At 41.0% G+C, this 21117-nt stretch overlaps 1 protein-coding gene across 2 annotated transcripts in view; it reads left to right on the forward strand.

Moving 5' to 3' along the window:
• The window catches only part of vps50 (VPS50 EARP/GARPII complex subunit), a 97393-nt gene that overhangs the window by 1882 nt on the left and 74394 nt on the right, over nt 1-21117 (forward strand). For both annotated transcript variants that reach the window (XM_041053206.1, XM_041053207.1), the window contains exons 3-5: nt 7595-7717; nt 8700-8771; nt 15805-15858. In XM_041053206.1, the coding sequence (XP_040909140.1) occupies nt 7595-7717; nt 8700-8771; nt 15805-15858 (249 nt within the window). The remainder of the gene's footprint in view (nt 1-7594; nt 7718-8699; nt 8772-15804; nt 15859-21117) is intronic.

Here is a 21117-nt window from a genome sequence, read left to right on the forward strand (position 1 = left end):
AGTTCATCTGTGGGAATTGCGAAACATGAGGCCGAGAGGGTTTTGATATCTTTCAGTCTTTTGTTTATTTCAACGGTCCTGTTGTCAGAAAGTGTGATAAACACGGACTCTTTTGAGAAGCTCATACATAACAGTCTATTTTTTCTGTCACAAGTAGGGCTCGATCTTGGTGGTATTCTCACAACGAACAGCAGATACAGGCTTATGAAAGATAACAGCGATAGCATATAATAACTTAATAATTTGAGGTCATTGTATCATATTTGTTTGATGCATTGTAGACAATAACACACTGATGTCGCTAGACCTGTTGTTGCAGAAAACCACTCAACGACACAGATGAAGCTCAGATAAGATAAGCAGTCATTTACCCTCAAAGTGTAATTAGAGCCTGAATGAAAGCAGATGGGAGTGCCTTGGGAAAGATTTGTTTCTTTTCATAGGATGCATGTCTCCCCCTGGCTTTGGGATTGGTATCAGTTGATGTGGCTGAACTGGATATGCAGTAATCAAACACCCTTTTGTGTTTTAGGCCTGAAATATTCACCTTTGTTCATTCTGGACTCTCTGCCCACAAGAATTACTGTGCATCTTATCATGTCTGCTTTGTTTATGTGATATGAGGCAGTGTGGTATAGTAAGACAGAAAAATTGGCCAAGAGTTAGTATGGATGTGAGGGTTAGGTGCACTAACGCTTGCTGCTCTAGATGAGCCATGTATTCACTTTCCTGTGTGCACTGCAAACACCTGCCTGTTGTGTGTTCAACCAAAACACACGGCTTATTATTTGATGATATTATGCTTTGACTTTATTTACTTTGCCGCTGGCCTTTTCAGCTTTCAGGAAAATGAGATAGGGCCCACACAGGACAGGCTTTATACACAGAGGCAAGAAAAAGTACGTGAACCGTTTGGAATTAGCTGCAAAATGTGGTCAGATATTAATCTGAGTTACAATTATGACCAAACAACCTGTTTTAATTAACAGCACACAAATAATTGTATTCTTCATATCCATACTGAATAAATCATTCAGACATTCACAGTGTAGGTTGGAAAAAACTATGTGAATCCCTTGGCTAATAACAACAACAGAAGATAATTGGAGTCGGGCGCTAGCAAACCTGGAGACCAGTCAGTGAAACCAGATTAGACGAGTGGGATAAAGCGACTTCGACTGATAATAACCCTGCTATTAACCATAAGCATCTGCAGTGCTTTTGTGGTGTAAAAGAGGCACTGCATACTAACATGAAAACATCACCCCAAAGGTAAAGCATGGTGGACGGTGCTGTAGCTCACTGTCATTGAAGAGAAAATCATTTCCTAAGTTTATCACTGTATTTTACAGGTTAATGTCAGGGTGACTGCCGCCAGTTGAAGCTCAGTAGAAGTTGGGTGTAACTCTGCTACAGAATGACATCAAGCAAAGAAAATCCATCTTTTCGGACTGGCCCAGTCAGAGACCAGACCTTAATGTAGTAGAGATGCTGTGGATTGGCCTCCAGAGAGCTGTTCACACCAGACATCATAAGAGTATACCTGGGCTGTGGCAGCTCTGAAGAATGGTCCAAACTTTCTCTTGAACTCTTCGCAGTTGTGATCTGTAGCTACCGAAAGAGTTTCTTTGCGGTTTGAAGTAGTTCAGCCCTTAAATTCAATCCACTTACTTTTTCTACCAGCACTGTCAGTGTTAAGGGGAGTATGTTCAATAAAGATGTGACAGATTACAATTTTTTGTGTTATAATCTTAAGTACCTTGTTTTTGTCTATAATTGTATCACATTTGATGACCAGTTAATGCAAAAAAAACAAGCTAAACATACCTTTTCTTACTCACCGTACACTGAAACCCCCAGTTGCTTCTTGATTAGAGGTGAATAGTCCTCTCAGTAAGCCATGACCTCTGCCTCTGCGGGCAACATTTAACACGATGCTCTGTGTTGGAGAGTGAGACTACGGTGCTTGACTGCGTGTGTGTATTATTATGATACTCAATATGATAGTTACTGCTTGGAACCATTTCTGTTTCCAACAATTTTCGCTGTGATTTATGTCATTTATCATCCTCCAGGAGCTGACAGCAACATCTGGCTGGCTGTAGGGGGGGAGGACTGATGCGGGGGATGATAGACAAATGATGCTGTCGAGTCATTATTCGGACATGACTTAAGGGTTTGATAGTGTTTGAGTAATAAGTAAACAAACAGTCTGGCTCGCTTCCTAGAATAGGCCACATGACTGTGCATTGGCCTTTAACCGAACAAGTTCACAACCATTCTGTATGGTTGTCAAACCATAGGAGAATTACCGTCTTGCTCAAATCCTGCCGTAGGAGACAGAAAGTATGTGAACTGTACGTGATACCTCACAGTGTAACAGTTACTGATGATGGACCTAATCCTCCAAAACTGTTGTGATGAGGACTAAAGCTGATGATTATTTTCATCATTGATTAATCTTTTGATGCTTTTCTCAGTTAACAGGCTCATTCACATTTGAAAGGATGAAACCAGTGAATTTCTGGCATTTATGCTTGAAAACTGATTTAAGCAGTCAGTTGACTAATTGGTTATGTCACTTGTTTTGCTGTAGTGATTAATTGGAAGTTGAAACTGATGTTTTCTGCAACTTTTCCTCAGTAGCAGATGATGCTTTAAACCCTTTCATGAAGCTGAGTTTGCTTTGTATTGTTGAGACTTCTGTCAAATCATTGACAAGCCATCGTCTAATTTTAGAACAAAACAGGTTACAGGAGCAACTTCCCCCTGACAGGTCCACCCATTTGCCTCCTTTGGGTAATTACAGAAGTGAATGAACTTTAGATGACTGGTGCAAAATGCATGATTCTATTTCTTTAATGTAGTGTTGCTGATAAGGTGGAACATTTGATTTTGGTCGCTTTCACAGATGTCAGGCCGGCTATGTGTGCATAAAGAGGTCAGATTGTTGGCTTTAGCAACAGTCTACCCTCAGGGGAAACCATTCTCTCAAAGAAAATCGGATCCCCCTTGTTCACCTGCTGCTGTGTACTTAATGCCCTCTACAGATTTACATGTACAATGAGCCAAGGACCTAAATTTAATGAAAGTTGGACCTTATTCAAGATTTCGATGTGATATTATCTTCAAGACTGTGATAAAAAAAAGTAGATCCATGGGATTCAAGCCTTTGGTAATGACAAGGAATTATTTTTTATCATTTCATATCATTTCAACCTTTAAATAAATCACAGCCTTGGCATAGTTCTTTTTTAAAATACATTTTTATTTAAATGACTCCAAATGGCTTTGAGCTATTTTTGACCACTTTGATGTTTTTGTTTCTTTTCTTAATCCCTCTGGATTCCTGAGAAGGTATAAGCTTCTCTGTGGGTTCACACCAAAAGCAAACAAACCAGCAAACCTTTTCCCCCTGTCCAATCCTTTTCTATTCAAAGCTGTTGTCCCTCTTCGAGTCACTTTTACGGATTTTCTTTGTAGGTGTTGTGGTGCGTTATCTCTCTGAGCCCCTTAAACCCTGTGGAACCTTTGATGGTTTCCATTGCTTTAAGCAAAACTTAAAAAAATAAAATTATACTGACTTCAATTGATGCACAAAATATCAGTTGTTTTCCAATGTGCAACCACAAAAACTTATTTCACAGATATAATAGAGCAGAAATGTTCTATTCATTTTCTAAATGAATTAGATGAATGACAAAAAAATGTAGAACTGTTTGTAACTGATTCATCATTTCAGTCAATTTTCAAACATGAATGTCAAACATGGTTTGGTTCTTGCTTCTCAGACGTGAGCATTTACTGCTTTTCTTTGTCATACATCATTGTAAATTAAATATCTTTGGGCTAATTTTTAACATTTCATTGTCTAAACAAGCAGGTACGTAATATCTGTGTGATGATTTGAAACATTACAGAAAAAATATTTTATTTAACTTTGAAGCTGCTGGAGGAAGGTCTTCCTGTAGGCTTCAGTTTACCTGAGGCAAACAGTAGTTCTCCTAAAACCCTCCTGCTTGTGCTGCAGCTTCAAACAGTTACCGTTCCCCACCAGCAGGGGTCACCCTAAGTTCACTCAATACACAATTTTTTATCTCAGTGTTAAAGTACTCTGTTCACAGAAAACATTCATTTACAAGGGCTGAGTGCATCGCCTTCTCAATATAGCATTACTTCCTAAAATTTTTTGGACTAATGTTGTTGGCTGAGTGCTTCCAGCGGGCAATATGTATCTGAAGATAGGGACTGGGGCTTTTGCTGGCAGGAGGGCATGTGTGATAACATGTGTCATTAATTCTCACAGGGGTTTTTTTTTTGACGGGGGAACACAGCTCAGTTTGACAGTTCACATGTGTTGGCCTCAGGTTACCCAATCAGGTTTGTTTCTGAGATAAGCTATCGCCTAATTATGCTTCCCGAAGGCCTGATTATGCAGTCATATAACAAAATAGCTGCACGACTCTACAGATACAGAGTACCCTTGCTTTTGGCTCAATGAAAGGCAGGGCTGAATGAAAGGTATAATAATCACATATTTCCAAGTGAAAATTCAATAGCGTTATCTGTTAACCTGGCAGCTGACAGCAGTGTTGAAGCCTGGATATTACTGTGGGCTGTCATTTTATCCTAATGTCCCAGAAGACAACTGTGCTAAACCCTTATTTTGGAGCAGACGAGGATATACACCCAGTTAGGCTCGCATACATATTCAGCACTGATTACAATGAGGAGGTTTTGATTTGTTCATCTAATGAATGATTCCATAGTGGAAATAATTGGCCCTCGTCTCACTCTCCACATCCCATCATCTTTCTCTCCCTGTGTCTCGCAGGAGTTTCCATGAACCTCCTATTGTTTATTCAGTCTTTTGTTTTATCAGAGCCCCGTGTTGTTAAGCACCTTTTTTGTCCCTCGCTTGATTTTCCACATTCAATGAGCACTCCAGACGAATATCTGCTTTGATTCTTTGATAAGGCTTGTTAAACATCCCGCACTTTGGATGCAAATAGATGTCTGACTTCCTCAACGAGATGAGAATTTCATTAATTTGTGGAAAGGGGATGAAGGGTGGTTTGTTTGTCCCTCATCCTTCAAAGTTGAAATTTGATCAAAGCCTCACAGCGGCTGATGTTGGGTTTCACATGTGGGGCACAGGGGGGGTCTATTTTTGTTTTGTGCCTGTGCAGCAGCAGGAAGGGAAGGGAATTATTTAACCCGAGGTAGCCTCTCAATGAGTCATTCACTTAAAGATGTTTAGACTTTTGCGCGTCAATGCAGGTGGGAGACCGAGGCAGAGGGAGGGGAAAAAAAAGAGAAAGCCAGCGACGCAGGGGAAGCGAATTGCTCTAACCATACTGGAGTGGCTTCACTTTAGAGACACATCATTGTCTTTTGTTTCCCTCGTTCTTCTCTCTTTTTCTTTCTGCTCTAACTTCCTCTACCAGTGAGTCATCCACCTCATCGCCCCCCTCCCTCCCCTTTTTGCTTTCCTTCTCATTTGAGCTGATTTCCCACCCACCCTTTTGATGGCAGAGCGTGATCTCCTACCTCCTACCTCTACCCCTCCTTTCCAATCTCACGCACTCACCCACACATTTCCCCCGGGGCTCCTGCTCACTCCTTTACCTTATTCTAACATGGCAACACACGCGCTTGCCTGAAGGTCTGTGCATTGCAGGTGCACACACGTGCCAACGCACACATTTTAAATTTCATAACCGAAATACGAAGACGAAAATAAAGCACTTTTAAATGCTTTATTTTCGTCTTCGTATTTCGGTTCCTGTTTATGAATTTTGCTTGTGGTGTAAAAGGTGGGTTCAGTTTGTGTAATTGAATTAAATGAAGCTAGATTTTACTGCGAACATTAAAATTACTCACAGCAGTGTTGCCTCATATAAATGTCACTCATCAAGACACACTCTTACCCACAGAAGTAGATTCAGATTCACATAGGGTGGCACACTTCATCGCCTTGCTGCACATTTCTTGCTGATATTAGCTGGGAGAATATTTGGGCCTAGGCAGGCGTGTAACAAGGTTTTTTTGATCAGGGTCTCTTATCGGATGAGGTCTAAATGAGGTAATGCGTTGTGATCCCTACAAGAGATTTCTATGCGTTCATTTAATAGAGTATGGATGCATATAGGGGTGTATAGATTGCATTTATCCCGTAATTCCACATCCATCCTGGTTCACCTCCTTCCCAAGCCTGTGGTCTATTTTTAGCACGACTATACTTTAATGTGCTGATGCCACAATGTATTGATCCCACACAAGCAAGAAGTTAGACTCAGCATTAACTTCAATAAAGGATTTCCACTCGGTGCATAAAGTGAAGCCACTTTACATGAGATGTCTTCTTTAAATAGGATGCAACACTGGAATGTAAAGTAGTATTTAGCTATATTTAGGATTTTCAGCAATGCTAGCAGAGTGGGTCGAGGGATGGCACTGTCAGTCTGTTGGTTGGTTGGTTGGTTGGTTGGTCCATCACTTTGGTCCAGACTGAAAAATTTCAGAAACATGATGATTTATAATAACTTTTGTAATCCCTCTTTTCGTCTAGTGCTAATGACATGCTAACGATTAAAATTCCCATTAGCTTCAGCTGCACTTTCTGCTTAGTGCTAATTAGCTGTTGGTATGCTAATATGCTAAACTAAAATGGTAAACATGGTAAACATCAAGCTTGCTTATTATCAACATGTTGACCATGTCATTGTGAGCATGTTAGCAAGCTGATAATAGTATTTAGCTCAAAACACAGCTGTGCCTAAGTTTCATACAGCTTTAGCCTTGTTCTACTTTGACCTAATGTTCAGCAACTTTTCCTTGTTTAATACTACTTACATAGTCACCAATTTGTTATTCACCTGTGACTACATCTCCGCTCATTAAGGCACTCATGAGGGGATGTGGGCTTAATACCCTTCATCTGAAAGACTCACTGCAGCAATAAGCCTTGATGGATGCACAGCATGTTAATCAATAAGCTCTAATGTTTCTGAGAGAATCTTTGAAGGGGAATCTCTCTTGAATTTTTTTGGTCATTCGTTTCTTCTCGTCTTTCCTCTGAAGGCTGCCTGTTATCCCCCATGACGGCTGTCAAACGAAACAAGCTGCAATCTTCTTCCAAACCCCACGATTAATGTTTTTTTTTCCTCCACTTTTTTCCCCACTACAGACCTCTTCGTTCTCTCTCTTCTTTCCCCTTGTTCTCCAGCTCATTTATTCTGTCCTCCACTCACTTTGCCCTTCACCCTTGCCCTTAAACTCCTCTTTACCACTTGTTCCTCTAATCCTGTTTTCCTCCCTTACTCTTCTTTCCTCTGGCATCTTTCCTCTTTTTTTCTGCTTCATCCTATTTTTCTGTCTCTCTTTTTTTAATGTGTTTTTCTTGATGTTTCAATAGAGTTTTTATTAGTTGTTTTCATTGGTTGGGAAATGATGTAATTCTCTGTTTTTCGAGATTTTCTGTTTGTCTCTCAGAGTGTGTCTGGAACTTTCAAAAGTTCTTTTAGAAAAAAAAAATCTCTGTTAATCTTTTTGTCTCTGTCTGTCTCCCTCTGTCTGTCTCGTCCTCTTTCAGGAGGAGTTGCGGGAGCTGAGGGAGCAGCCCATTGACCCCCAGGCGGAGCAGGAGATCATCGACAGCATCGAGGAAGTCTACTTCTCTAATGACTCCTTTGACATGGTGCAGCATGAACTGGAGGTCAGATACTCACTGTATGAATGAGTGAGCCCTTGTGTTATTGACTGAATGAGCACCGCTCACCTAGAAAATGATGACAACAGGCTCACTTCCAAGTTCACACGCCCCCTCAGAGAAATAATAATTCCAGCAAACTCACCACATTTCAGTAATTCTGATAACAGCAATATTGCATTTCTAATGTGAATAAATATGGTTTCCTGTGCTTTGAACCCCATCTGAGTGGCAGAGTTAAAGCTCTTTCTCACCTGAGCTGCTGTCTCTTACACTTCTGCTGAGCCGCACGCATACCATTGACGTCCGGATTGATGGATTGCATCCGCTCAACAGAAGAAGGGTGTGAAATCTCATTAGATTTATCTTGGTATAGCTACACCATCTGAAATGAGCCTCTCAGTCAAGGGGAAAGTAATTACCTATCATCCTTTGGGCCATGGATTTGTAATATCTTCTTTTCCTAGCAGAGTTTGTTTGCTGTTTACTAAATAACATCCCCTACCTTCTTGACTAATCTGACTTATGATCTGGCAAAGTGTATTTATTGAACAAAATCTTTTTGTTTTTCTTTTTTTTTTGAATGGAGGAAGAGCTACAGCTATCTTCAGTCACACCAGTGAAACCAGCTTAAGTACCTTGAAATGCCTAGCGAGATATCTTTGAAAAATTAAGATGCTCAGGAGTGAAGATTAGCTTTCTTAAGATAAATGAAATCCCTGCTGTGACCCTGAGCTCCAGAACTTGGATACTACCGTAGTTCTACTTTGAATAGATTTTCTGTCTGACACACACGTAGCAAGGACTTTTACTACGCTGAATGGTAGGCATGTTTGGAAGCAGCACGCTGCTGTATAGAAGTAACACTGGCTTACAGTGTTTGTGCGTATGTGTCTGCAAAAGTCGTGAGTACTTTCACCTGCGTAGGAGGATGTATTGTAAACAAACAATAAGAGTTGTGTGTTCGTATCTCTGTGTGTGATTACAGAAACTCCCACCTGAGCTGAACCTGCAGGAGCTGGAGGAGTATAGAGACAAGCTGAAGAGACAACAGGCAGCCGTACGTGTCTCCCTCTCTATCTCTATATGAAAGTTCATGTGTGACCTCGAATATATATGAATTTGTTAACAAAACAATCCAAACTCAGTGTCCACTTAGCTTTTTCCAGAGCTTTTGACTGTATCACACAGTCTTCATCTTTATGGTGTTAGTTCAGTTGTCATGGAGATGGATCTGTTGGCATGCAAGCTGTTATAATTTAATCTATAACACTTCTAACTTTGTGTTAGCACAAACATTCATTCAGTCATGTTTTTATTAGCCAAAACACTATCTACTGATGAAGTACATATTATACAGTTGAAAGCAGCTGAAGAAGCTAGTATATGGACCTTGAGTTGGGACTGTTTTGTTGCTTTATAAATACATTTAAATACTAATTTTTGCTTGGTTTAGAAGCCCTTTTCCTTGATTTTGTTGCTAGTGCCTCAGTGAGTTTTTCAGTTTTGGTGAGAAGTACTAAACTATGTATAGTGCGTGAGAATTACAGGAATTGTTGTACTATAGTAGTTGTTCTTAAGCTGCAGCATTTTATTTTTTACAAGTGATTGAGTGATTTAATGTGATTAGAATCTTAAAATGTGATACTGGTCTCTGATTGATTGCTGTTCTTAAGTAATGTAACTTTGAAAGTCTGACTCAGTCACACTATAACAATAATTTTATTGGGAACAGAGTGGACTCAAAACTCAATTAAAAAAAAAAAAAAAAAAGCAGTATTAGAGGTTCAAAGTTTGTTCATGACTTCGGAAACCCCAGTTAATAAAACGATTTCATTTCCAGGTCCACTTAGTAGCTTTTCTGGGAAATGAAAGTAATGAGTACTGTTTAAAACCTGTAACACTGTGGTGAAACTGTACATTATGAAACTCTGACTTCCTAAAAATAATACTGGAAAAGCTTGCATTGCATTCATTTAGATAAAAGCTTTTAATTATCTTATAGTAATGCATCACAGGCTCCTACAGTTTGCTAAGCAGCCTAAAGTTCCTGTGTCCCTGCCTGACAACTACCTACCTGCTCCACACAGTCAATAACACATCATATTGTGCTGAGTTTACGTGAGGCTCGACAGGAGCATTAACAGCCCTAAACACCATGATTTTTTTTTTCTTTTTTGTGTTGATTGGCAGTTTTGGTGGCCGAGTCTGACCTGCACTCAGCAGCCAGAGCCTGTGCTTTGTGCTTGAACTATGATAGCAGACTCTTGTGACGTCTGTGACTGTGTTTTCCTCCTGTGGCCACAGCAGGACCGTTTCCACCGTGGCCGTCATTCTGAGGTCAGTCAGGTAGTCGCTGTTTGAGACTGAAGAGCCGGCCTGTCAACAGATTCTATTTATAGAAACACGTGGGAGAGAAACCACCCTCTGCTCCCTTAGTCCCCACAGTCCAGTGCAGATTTCGCCCACTTACCCTGCTTCCCGAGAAGCCTCTGTACTTTCACACACCTGTTTGTCTCCATTACTCCCTCAGTCCTACTTTTGGTTTTTTTTGGGGGACTTCTTTTTTGGCCACATCTATTCCCTCCATGCCCTCTCATACCCCCCTACCATTTTTTTTACACTCACTGCTCTTCCTCCACATGCCTTCTTTTGACATATTTGGCAGTTTCGCACAGAGCTGTCTGCTGAGTTGAGAGGATGCTCCAGACTTTGTGGCCTGTGGCATGGTGAGACCTACAAGTTAGTGAAGCCTAAGAGTACACAAACGCACTCTCACACATCCCCTCTCTCTGTCTCTCTCTTCCTCTCTCTGGCTGTGAGCCTGCAGGCACCTCGTGGGAATAGCCATGGTAATTGGTCCAGTGTGCTGTCAGGCAGAAAATCCACAGCTATGTTTCTCAGCATGCTTATCAATGCAAACCTGCAATCCTAAGCCTATATAAGCAAACCCTCTACCTGTTTGTCTGCCTCATTGCCCTCAGGCCTTTGTAAAACATCATTAGTATTTAATTCTTTTGATTTCCCATTATTTAGTTTTTCGTGTTATCTGTAAAATGGATATATATTATCAATGAGTTTTGAAAATGAATTGTCAAAAGAAACAAATATGCATGCATGACTATGCAATATATGCATGTTAAATGCATTTACAGCACGTTACATGAGTTTACATACACACAGTGCATAGTAAACACAGTTAGATTGCTCATGCAGCAGCTGTAAGTTTATATACACATATGCACACATTAGGAGAAAGACCAAAAAACCCCAAAGCAAAAGAAAAGAAAAATGTTGAAAAAAATATGTTCGTGTTGTTTGTTTTTCCACATTCCCTCAAAAAGTCATACCATCTCATCCATCTGTTGGACATTTTCAGAATAATTACAAGGAGATGGAGATTACACCTGTAGCCATTTTTGAATAATGGCTTTCTTTTTTATGCAGTTAATGGTTTTAACAGATACCATAACGACTGCTCCCATTCCTCCAAGACACGGTAGATGGGTATTTGGTATCGCCTAACATGGAGCTTGATGCCATTTACTTTACCTGATTTAGAAAAAAAAAAAAAACTCACTTTTTATAATCTTTGTTTCTGTGGATAAGCGCAACAACCCTGTTGCCATAGCAAGGAGCCTGTGTAACATATTCTTTTGCTTTCGTTTGGTACAATATGGAGAATTATGAGGCTTGATATTCAGTAAAATCAGTTATTTTATGCATCTCAAATGTGGAGAAATTTGAAACATGCCAATAGAGCACGGCTTAAAGATGTTGCTTAATGTTTTAGAATTAATTTGATGGTGTACTGTTTAAAAAAACCCAAAAAAAAACCAGTGCCGGTCCTGCTGCTACTGATGGAAGGTCCATCTCGGCAGGTGGGCAATTACACACATACCGACTTGCTTATTCAGACGCACATACACATCTGAGCCTACAAAGACACATAGTCCTCAGTGTGTGAAATAGAGCATAGCCCTTTGAAGAGGCGATAATAGTGCTTTCACTTTCTCACCGTGAGGCTGTCCTGTGGTGGCCTTTTGCAGATGATGTGAAGGGGCTCCACACACTTCATCTGTGATGCCAGTAGTTAAGCTGTAAAGCAGCTCGCTGTAGGTGTGTGTGTGTGTGTCCTAGAGGGGGTGTGAGTGCATGAGATGAAAATGAGAAAGATGAAGTACTGTACCATATGTACTGCATGTACTTATTCCTCTGTTTACCACTCTTTTTTTCCACTCCTGTTTGGAGGTATGTGGTATGTTGACTTACACTGACATTACATGTCCTCTCTGCTTCCTTCCCCGCCCCCACCTGCCTGAATCAGCTGCTGTAGGGTAGAACAGGCTTTCTGTGGTATTGAGAAGGAGAACAACTGCCCTGTTTCTCAGCCACAGTATCCAAGCTTAATTGGCATCTCTGACACACGCCTGGCAGAGGCTCGTCTCAGGGCTAATTGCCTTTTCGCGCCGTGAGACTTCAGCTCATACAAAAAATGTCAGGGTTCAGAGACAGTTTGGTTGTGTGTGCGGTTGCCATCATTCCCATGTCAACACACAAAATGCCAGGAAGCTTTAATTAATGTGGACACACATGCTTGTATCATACGGCTGAGGGCTTTTATCAGCTGTATTCTCAACTGATGTAAAAGCTGAACAACTGCTACCATTAACATTTAAGTGAAGACCTTAAAATCTTAAAATAGTCCCCAGAGATGTGAGGTCCAATAATTTACCTACACATGAGGATAATAAAGTACATGCATGGTGCTTAATACTTTTTTTAAGGCCAGCATAAGAGCGGTGTCACAACATTTCGCATTTCAGTTCCCATCCGTGTGAAAGTGACTTTCTTTGTATGAATGTAGGCTGCAGAGATGTCGGGGGAAGTGTTAATAACGTGGATGAGCACATTCAATTTTTAATGAAACTTGAAAGCTAGCGATGACTAGTCCTCCTGCAGCTGTAATGAAATTCTCCCCCTCTGCTCAGTTTTTTAAAAAGTTAGCAAGGCTTATGCAACCTTTGCCTAAACCCCGCGTGGCTTCCAAATTCCTCCCTGTGTTTAACTCAGGCTGCAATGATGTCCCGCTGTGCAGAGGAAGTTTAAGGTAGTGTGTGTGTGTGTATGAGTGAAAATAGAGCTTGAGAGATCACATCATTGCGTGAAAAAGTACCACACACAAACAGCTTCAAAGCTGGGGGCGCGGGGGGGGGGGGGGTTGGTTAGTGAAGCAGGGAAGTGCCCCAACACTCCATTTAGTGGTCAGTCTGACAGAATATGACACTAAATAAGACACACCGAACCTTTGAAATTGATTTTCCTAATATTATTTTCATTTGGTCCTTAGCTTTCTTAATCAAGAAAGACTGACCTACACTATTTGTTTGCTGCTTGATACTTTTCACTGCTACCTACCCCTAATTACTGCAAGCTAATTTAGCTCTAATTGACTCATACATCTCTGTAAACACCTGCAAGAAGTAGCAAACATGTTCTCACTCAGACACATTTATTATGAGCCTAATATATGTCTATAGTGTGCTGCCATCTTGCTAATGAGCGAATTCTAGATAAATTGTACAAGCATGTTCAGTCTCTGTTAGCAATCCTTGCATTCATTAGCTCTTTCCTCCTTATAGATAATATGTGTGTGTGAGCTGCAGTCTGCTTAAGGCATCTTCCTTCTCTTGTGATTCCCCCCATTTTTTCCTCATTTTTCCCCCCTCCCTGATGGCGCATGTTAGCGCCCCCACAGAAAGAAATTGCATTTGTTGTCTTTCTTTGTGTCCCAGTTGATGATTCTTCATTGTCAGTCATTAGTTTTGGACAAGATTTACTCCATCTGCTAAATGTTACATTCATGCTTTGCAGCCCAGTTACTGCACAATTAGCCTCTATTTGTGAATGTGAGGGCGAGCTGAGAACTAATGACTTTGGGCTAGTGGCTCAGGTAGGAGGGTCTGGTTACTCACAGTTGGGTTTTCATTAAATGTTTAGACTCTTTCAGTCCTTAAAAAGTTTAGTGTTTAGCATTAAAGGCGGTGGGTCTCCAATAGGTGGTGTAATGGCATTATTTTGGGACACTTCTCTGAAATGTTGTGGCTTTCTTCTTCAGTGTGACTCCTCATTGTTTTCTGTTTCCTCACCATTTCCTTGTCCAATTTTTTTTTTTGCACTTCTTCTGCAAGTTAAGAATATTTTTTTTTACCCTGTGACCATCTTATTCATATGTTTAACTGTTAAAAGACAAACAGACACTCAAACTCTGTGGAATGAACAGTTTCTGTTGAGCTGCGTTCACCATCTGCTCAGGTCTCCAGTTGGCTACCATGCATACTTAACACATGTCGAAATGCCATCCCCGCTCCTAGCCTCATCTACTGCGTACAGGCGGATATGAACACCTCCTCACTGCGTTGAAGAAACTCATACTTGTCGTAAAACTGCACTTGGTGTATGGATGTGTTGCTGTTGATAGTTACACAGTGATAAAAATGGAAGAGAGATGGCTCAGTCTGTGTCAGAGAGAGGTAGCTGGTTAGTTACATCTGCTGTGTGAGTGTTTGTCCCTTGTCATTATGGTCAGCAGCACACTCATTTCCAGCTCATGTATTTGTAACAGCATTTCAAAGACTTTAGCTTCAAAGTTCATTCTTGTCTTTGACAATGAAATTAATTGTTTTTCTTGTTAGTAATGCAGCCCATGAGCTATAGAAATTATCCTTCACTGAACATAAATTCATAAAGACCTTCCCGTAACACGGGGGGCTGTTTTAAAGGGGCACTCCTTTAAGGGGCACGCACTGTTTTACACATCAAAATGGGTTTAATTGTTGTAGTTAGCATGACTCAGCCTGTGAAAACTGTTGTATAATATCCTCTGTGGCTCTCGATGAGTTTCGTCAACAGTCCTGATGTCTCTGTGATATTATCAGGTTTTATTCAGTGTATGTTTCAAGACTGCACATTTATAACAGAAAGCCTGCTTTACAGACTCAGCCTGTCGTGTCAGAAAGATGTGGACTTTTACCAGGGATCTATGGATCTATGGTGCTCTTCAGCTTTACCCTTCCTCACTGAAAGCAGCGGTGGGCAACACCCATAGCAGGGGGTCACACTGATCTCATGACCGTGCTTAATACTGTGCTTCATGTCATAAGCAGGGCACATGCTCTTTAAATAATTACAGTTTCACCTCTGCTGTGAGCCAAATTGGTAAAAGGCACAAAGGAGCGGTGAGGGGAGAACATTGGAAAACACAATAGGAATTGAAAGAACAGAGACAGTTCTGGAAGAAATGAGAGTAATGCTATTGTGAAAGACATTGAATGAAATGAAACTGAGAAAGAGAGACTCTCTTAAAAGGCATTGGTTATATTGTGCTTTAGATACAGGCATCAGTGATTGTTATTCTTGCTCCATCCTCAATAGCAAGATTACACTGCCTAAACTATTTTTGTGGGCTGACATTTGGGAAGAACATCAAAATGGCTTTTATCTCTCTCTTTTTTTTTTTTTTATGCCTCCGCGTCGGCGACAGTCGTGGCTGGAGGCATTATGTTTTCGTGTTGTCCATCCGTCCGTCCCGTTATCATCAATGCGATATCTCAGGATCGCCTTGAGGGAATTTCTTCAAATTTGGCACAAATGTTCACTTGGACTCAAGGATGAACTGAGAAGATTTTGGTGGTCAGAGGTTAGAGGTCAAGGTCACTGCGACCTCACAAAACATGTTTTTGGCCATAACTCGAGAATTCATATGCTAAAGGTCATAGGTCAAATTCACTGTGGCATCATGATTGTTCTGCAAAAACATCATGATGGCCATTAATCAATGACATAACTCAGGAACAGAAGGGGAGAATACTGAATTGGTGACCCTGATCTTTTGTGCCCGCCTTGAAACTGTGGTGATTGTATAAATCTCTTGTGTTACACATGAGTCTGGACAGACATGGATGTAAACTGCAAGCTGACTGGTTGGCAGAGGCATACAACCATGAGGCGGTAATTCTATTTTTAATTTTTTTTAAAAATATTCTATTTCTCATCTTAACTGTCGCTCTCTCTTTCTTTGTCTTACTCTGTAGGTTTCTAAAAAGGTCGCAGATCTCATTCTGGAGAAACAGCCTGCTTATGTCAAGGTAAGCTTCCAACTCACGACCAGATTAAACAGCTGTTTCTGTCTTTTCTCTGGCCAGACGCTTGTCATAAAAAATTATTTCAGCTGCTGAAGCTTCATTCCAATACATATACTAACTGGAATGGCATCTTTCTCAACTCATGACATTTTACTATTGGGCATCAGGTAATTTTCATGGTTTCAGTGGATGTGTCCGTGTGTCTGTGTGCAGGTGTCCGTTCCGTAACCATGGCAATAGGAAATTTGACTCCATCTGTGAATAAGGAAAAGGGGGCAATGATCTAGTTTTTATTCAGAACGTAATCTGGTTGTGAATGAAAACTAAAACGATAATATCCCCTCTTTGATTGGCCGGTGATGTTGCAATGAACTGAAATTAACCATTGTGTGCAACAGTGTCTTTATATCAATAAGCCATTATACAGTCTATTTTTGGTCAGACTCAGTAGAGACTAGAGATTACAGAAGAACACATTTGCTGTTGTGATGAGTCAGAATGATTCTTCCAACTAATTTTATTCACCTGAATCATTTAACAGTGTTCATCTCATTCTGTTTGGAAATGCACCTTGTAGCAAGAGCAACTTCATTGACCAGGAGTACATATCAATGAAGGGAACTCAGTCTGTTTCCTTTTTGGAGGTTTAGTAAGGGAGGTTTGAACCCCGGTCTGGGCTCTTCTGTGCGGAGTTTGCATGTTCTCCCTGTGCTTGCATGGGTTTCCTCCACAATCCTCCCAAAAAACATGCACATTAGGTTATTTGGCTACTCCACATGCATCTGTGTGCGTGGTTGTCTGTCTTTGTGTGTCGGCCCTGCGATTGACTGGCAAACTGTCCGGGGTGTACCCCGCCTCTGACCCCGAAGTCAGCTGGGATAGGTTCCAGCTTCCCTGCGACATTGACGGATTAAGCGGGATAGAAAATGGATGGATGGATGCATGTCAATGCTTGTTAGTAAATGGAACTCAGCACAGAAGGTGGTGCAAAAGCTGAACTCAGCATCAGTATCTCTCAAAGTCAGATGACTAGCTAAACACGTCTGTGTACGTTGTATGTTATTTGTCACTGCATCAAGTGGGCTTCAAAATGAAAATGGTTTGGCTGGAGATCAAAGATCTTTTTAGGCTAAAATGTAGATGTGTGTGTGTGTGTGTGTGTTGGATTTAGTCTGTTGATGTATTTGAATTTACAATCAAACCCTGCCATCATATATATGACTGCTGAAGTTTGGTAGAAATATTTATTTAGGCAGTGAAGCTTTGATCCTGGCAAGACAGCAGATGACTGACAGCTTTAACAAATTTGGTATGTAGTGAAATTGCAGTGATATTGCCGCTATTGTTCAGCCGTCTGAAGATCAGTCTATGAATAGTAAATTGATCATTATTTCTCTGACCCTCCCTGTGACTCTCTAGAGCGCAAATGACAGCGGGGCTTATTAGTAGACGTTGCCAGGGATTTCGGATGCATTTCCATTGACCCATCTCAACCCACATTCAGTCGGTCTACAAATGCCCTGTGGAGTTCAGAGGGCGCTTCAGTTTCTACATCCACTGCATTAATGTCACAATGAGAAGGAAGACGGAGTTTTACGACATCATTTCGTATCATTTAGAAAGGCTTAGAGACTGAAAAAAGCCAATGATGTTCTTGACGCTTGTCACTTGATTTTACAGATTTGTTTAATATATACAAAAATAATATGCAAATATGCTTTATCCTGCCCTTTGACCATGAAAGGCAGCTGAAAACTGGGTACATGCAGGACATCTTCACTTCTCACTGGTCTGTGTTTTTGGCACTATAACTGCTTCTGTATGAGGTTTTATCATCTGTTTTCCCTCCTACTATTTCAGTCTTATTTCCCAAGTCTTAGTTTCTCCTCAGTGTGAAATTTTATCAAACATGTATACAAAGATTCACAGTGCTGCAGAGAGACAGAGCCACAGGGCACAATGCCACTTCTCCACAGTGCTCGTCTGCTGTGTGCAACACATCGGTGAACGCATAAATTGTGCAGACACATGCACTCATGCCTCAGCGCTTTAAGTGAGGGCCCGCTAAGTGTGTGATGTGCTATGGAGTGACTAACCTTTCTTCTGTTGTTGCCTGCGTCTAATCACTGTTGCTGCCCACTAGCCACACATGGCCACCGCTTGCCCTCAGAAAGGGGTAAAAAGTCTGATTGGGCTTTCTCATGTGGAAAGTCCTTGTCATGGATTCATTTACAGCTGCCAGTTACTTATTAACAATGTTTACTTTTAGGTCACCCACATTTTTTTTTTTTTTACTCTTTAATTTTTCTGCCTCTAAATGTGAGTTTTTAAGTTGGCATGTAAAATTGTTTTCCATGGGTTCAACGCGTGATCCAGTTAAACTGCTTGATCAATAAAACAGGTAGTGCAGTGATTTACAATAATTGCTCTCCCTTATCCCTCCCTCCTATCCCTAGTTTAGAACTGAGTGGCCAAACTACATGACCCTTAGAATTGTCAGGACAGAGAGATTGCCTTGTAGGAGACCAAGTTGTAATGGATTTGCACCAGGTAACCCTGACCAGGTCATTCAAAAGAATGGAACTGGACTGGTATTCAATTATTTCCCACTACAAACACTTATTCTTCACAGTTACTGGTTGGCTCCTTTAAGAGAGATTGGTAATTTGTCCAGCCTTGGTGGTCAGACCTACCAATTACACAGTGGTCTTAAGGCTTTTTCACTGGGGAGAGTAGAAATTGACAGGAAATGGATGTGGTAGGGTGGTTAAAATGCATGGAGATATGGATGCTCACATACCCTTTAGGTAAATGTGTGTGAACTTGGAACAAGAAATATCAGCTCTAACTGTGAGTCCCTGTGTTTGCGTGCCCTAAATGCCATTCAACTTTTTTTTTTTTTCGTTCACCTCAATACGAAAAATCAACCAGAGCAGGGCCCAAACAGCAGCATCATTAGAATGTGTAGGCAGGATGGGTAACAGGCTGCCAGTGCATAGTCAATGCGCTGGAGGGTCACAGCGAAGGACCTCTTATGAATAATGAAGCCTGGAAGAGAAAAAAAAACTAAACATCTCCTCCTGCTTGACCTTCACTTCTCACACCAGAGTTGTGTTTGTGGGCATTGTGGGTGTTGGGTTATATAGTTTGATTGCACATGAATAAGCTCACCTTTCTTGTACGTGTGTAGTGCATAGAGGTCCACACCACTGTTTCTATGTTTTGTTAGACAATGGAATTCCGGCTTTCTTTACTTTATCCCACATAGAGTTTTTTTTTAAGTTTATCCCACTCATGCATACCTACTGTTTAACCTCTGTTAGCCTGTATGCATTGTATCTCCTCTTACACAAGCTAAGCAGATTGAGCCCATTGTCTGTCAAGTTAACTGTAGCTTACACGACAGGATAGACGACTCAGAGCTGTGGTATAAGAACAAATCGGACCCTCAGGCTACATACTGAGCACCCAGCACGTCAAGCATGTGTGTGTGTTTCTTTTTGAAGCTGCATGCGTGTGCTTTCAAGCTGTTTTTGTCTTGTTTTCCCATGTGGATTTGTGCACAGAACTGAATGCATGAGTGTTTCTGCATTATACATCATGGACCGAGTGTTTGCACAACTGCTCTGCACAGCGACAGCGTTACCTGTGTGTTGGTAATGGGCGTCATAACAAGGGGTGGAGAGTGCAAGACAGGCTGTGTGTGATCATCTGGTGAAGTGAAAGCTGAATATATTTTGGACACAGAAGAGAAAAGGGATCCTTCTTTGACCCGGTTTTCTCCCAGGTGAGACTGTTGAACTAAATTAAACCAGCCTGCAGTACTCTTTGATTAATTTGTTTTACAACTTTGACTTTTCATCATTTCCATCACAGAGGTTTACGGTTGTTAATGGTTCAGGTGCTAAAAACGTGGCTGCCCTGTTTCCAGAATATGAATCAGTCTCCTGGATTCAGGCTCTAAATTATTCCTCAGCCGGACCTGGTGAGTCAGCCCGGTTTCGGCCAGTTCCTGGCAACCTTTCTTTAATGTACATCTGATTGTACAAAGGACGCCATGTTAACTTAATGTATTAAGAAACTGTTCTGACCAGTGCACATAAACTTCTTTGTCAAGGTTCAGTCGTCAAGGTTTCGCATATGTGGTGACTTTACAGGCGATTGCTTAGAGATATTTGAGTAGCGTTTGAGCTGCAAAGGCACCAATGTATTATATCAAGAAACGCACGTATTAAAAAAAACCCAAAATCTGATATTTATAATAGTGGATGTGCTAGTACCTGGCATTAAAAGGGCATAGGAGTTGTTGGTACTTCCTGTGTTTAGTTTGAGTCCTGCTACTTGTGTTTCTATTCTTGTTTGGTTCTACATTTCCTGTTTTGTTTTGAAGCCTTAGCCCTTGTGTATTAGTCACCAATCTACTTCCTGTCTTTGTCAGGTTTCCCGCCTTTGTGATTGTCTGCCCCGCCCTAATGTGATTCACCTGTTGCCCATTACCCTTGTATGTATGAGTCTCATTGGTCCCCTGTAACCTTGTCAGTTCATCTGTGTCCCAGCCTGTTTGCAACTGCTGTTCAAGTGTCTCTGTTCCTGTTCTGAAGTTTGTGTTAGTCAGTTGTCTTACCTGTTTCCTTGCCTGTGTGGCCTCTTGGATTTGTCTTCTGTTTCCCTTTGGAGTTCCTCTGTTGCTTTGTTCACCCACAAGTAAGGTCTTTTGAGTTTTGGGACTTGACTTTCTGGTTCTGAAGTTTTTCTCTGTCTTGGACGATTTTTAGTTGTTTTAATTTTGTTCCCTGGCCACAGCCTTTATGCCTGGGATTATGAGTTTAATAAAGAGCATTATCAGTATCCATTTGTCTTGGGTGTTTGCATTTGGGTCCTCTCCCTTGTGTCTAGGCTACAGCAGTAGTTACAACAATTTGACTTGATAAACAAACCCTAGCACTGTCAATGGACATCAATCTGTATGATAAATATGATGCCACAGTGAACAGGTGGTTAGCTTCACTTAGCATAAAGACTGTAAACAGTGGGAAACAGCTGACCTGGCTCTGTTCAAAAGCAAGTGTGAGGTGTAAAAACTGTGAAATCAAAGTGGAAAAATGAGGCATTTTTTGTGGGTTAATGGAGGTTACGTGTCAAGAAATATTCTGTTACATAATCCCCATAAATTCACAACTTACTTGGCTTTTGTCAGGATTATCAAATTAGATATGTGTTAGAGGTCCCGGTAAGTAGATTTTGTTACCTTTGGATAGAGCC

This window comes from Toxotes jaculatrix, chromosome 13 (assembly GCF_017976425.1).
Source record: "Toxotes jaculatrix isolate fToxJac2 chromosome 13, fToxJac2.pri, whole genome shotgun sequence".
NCBI classification, from domain to species: Eukaryota; Metazoa; Chordata; class Actinopteri; family Toxotidae; genus Toxotes; species Toxotes jaculatrix.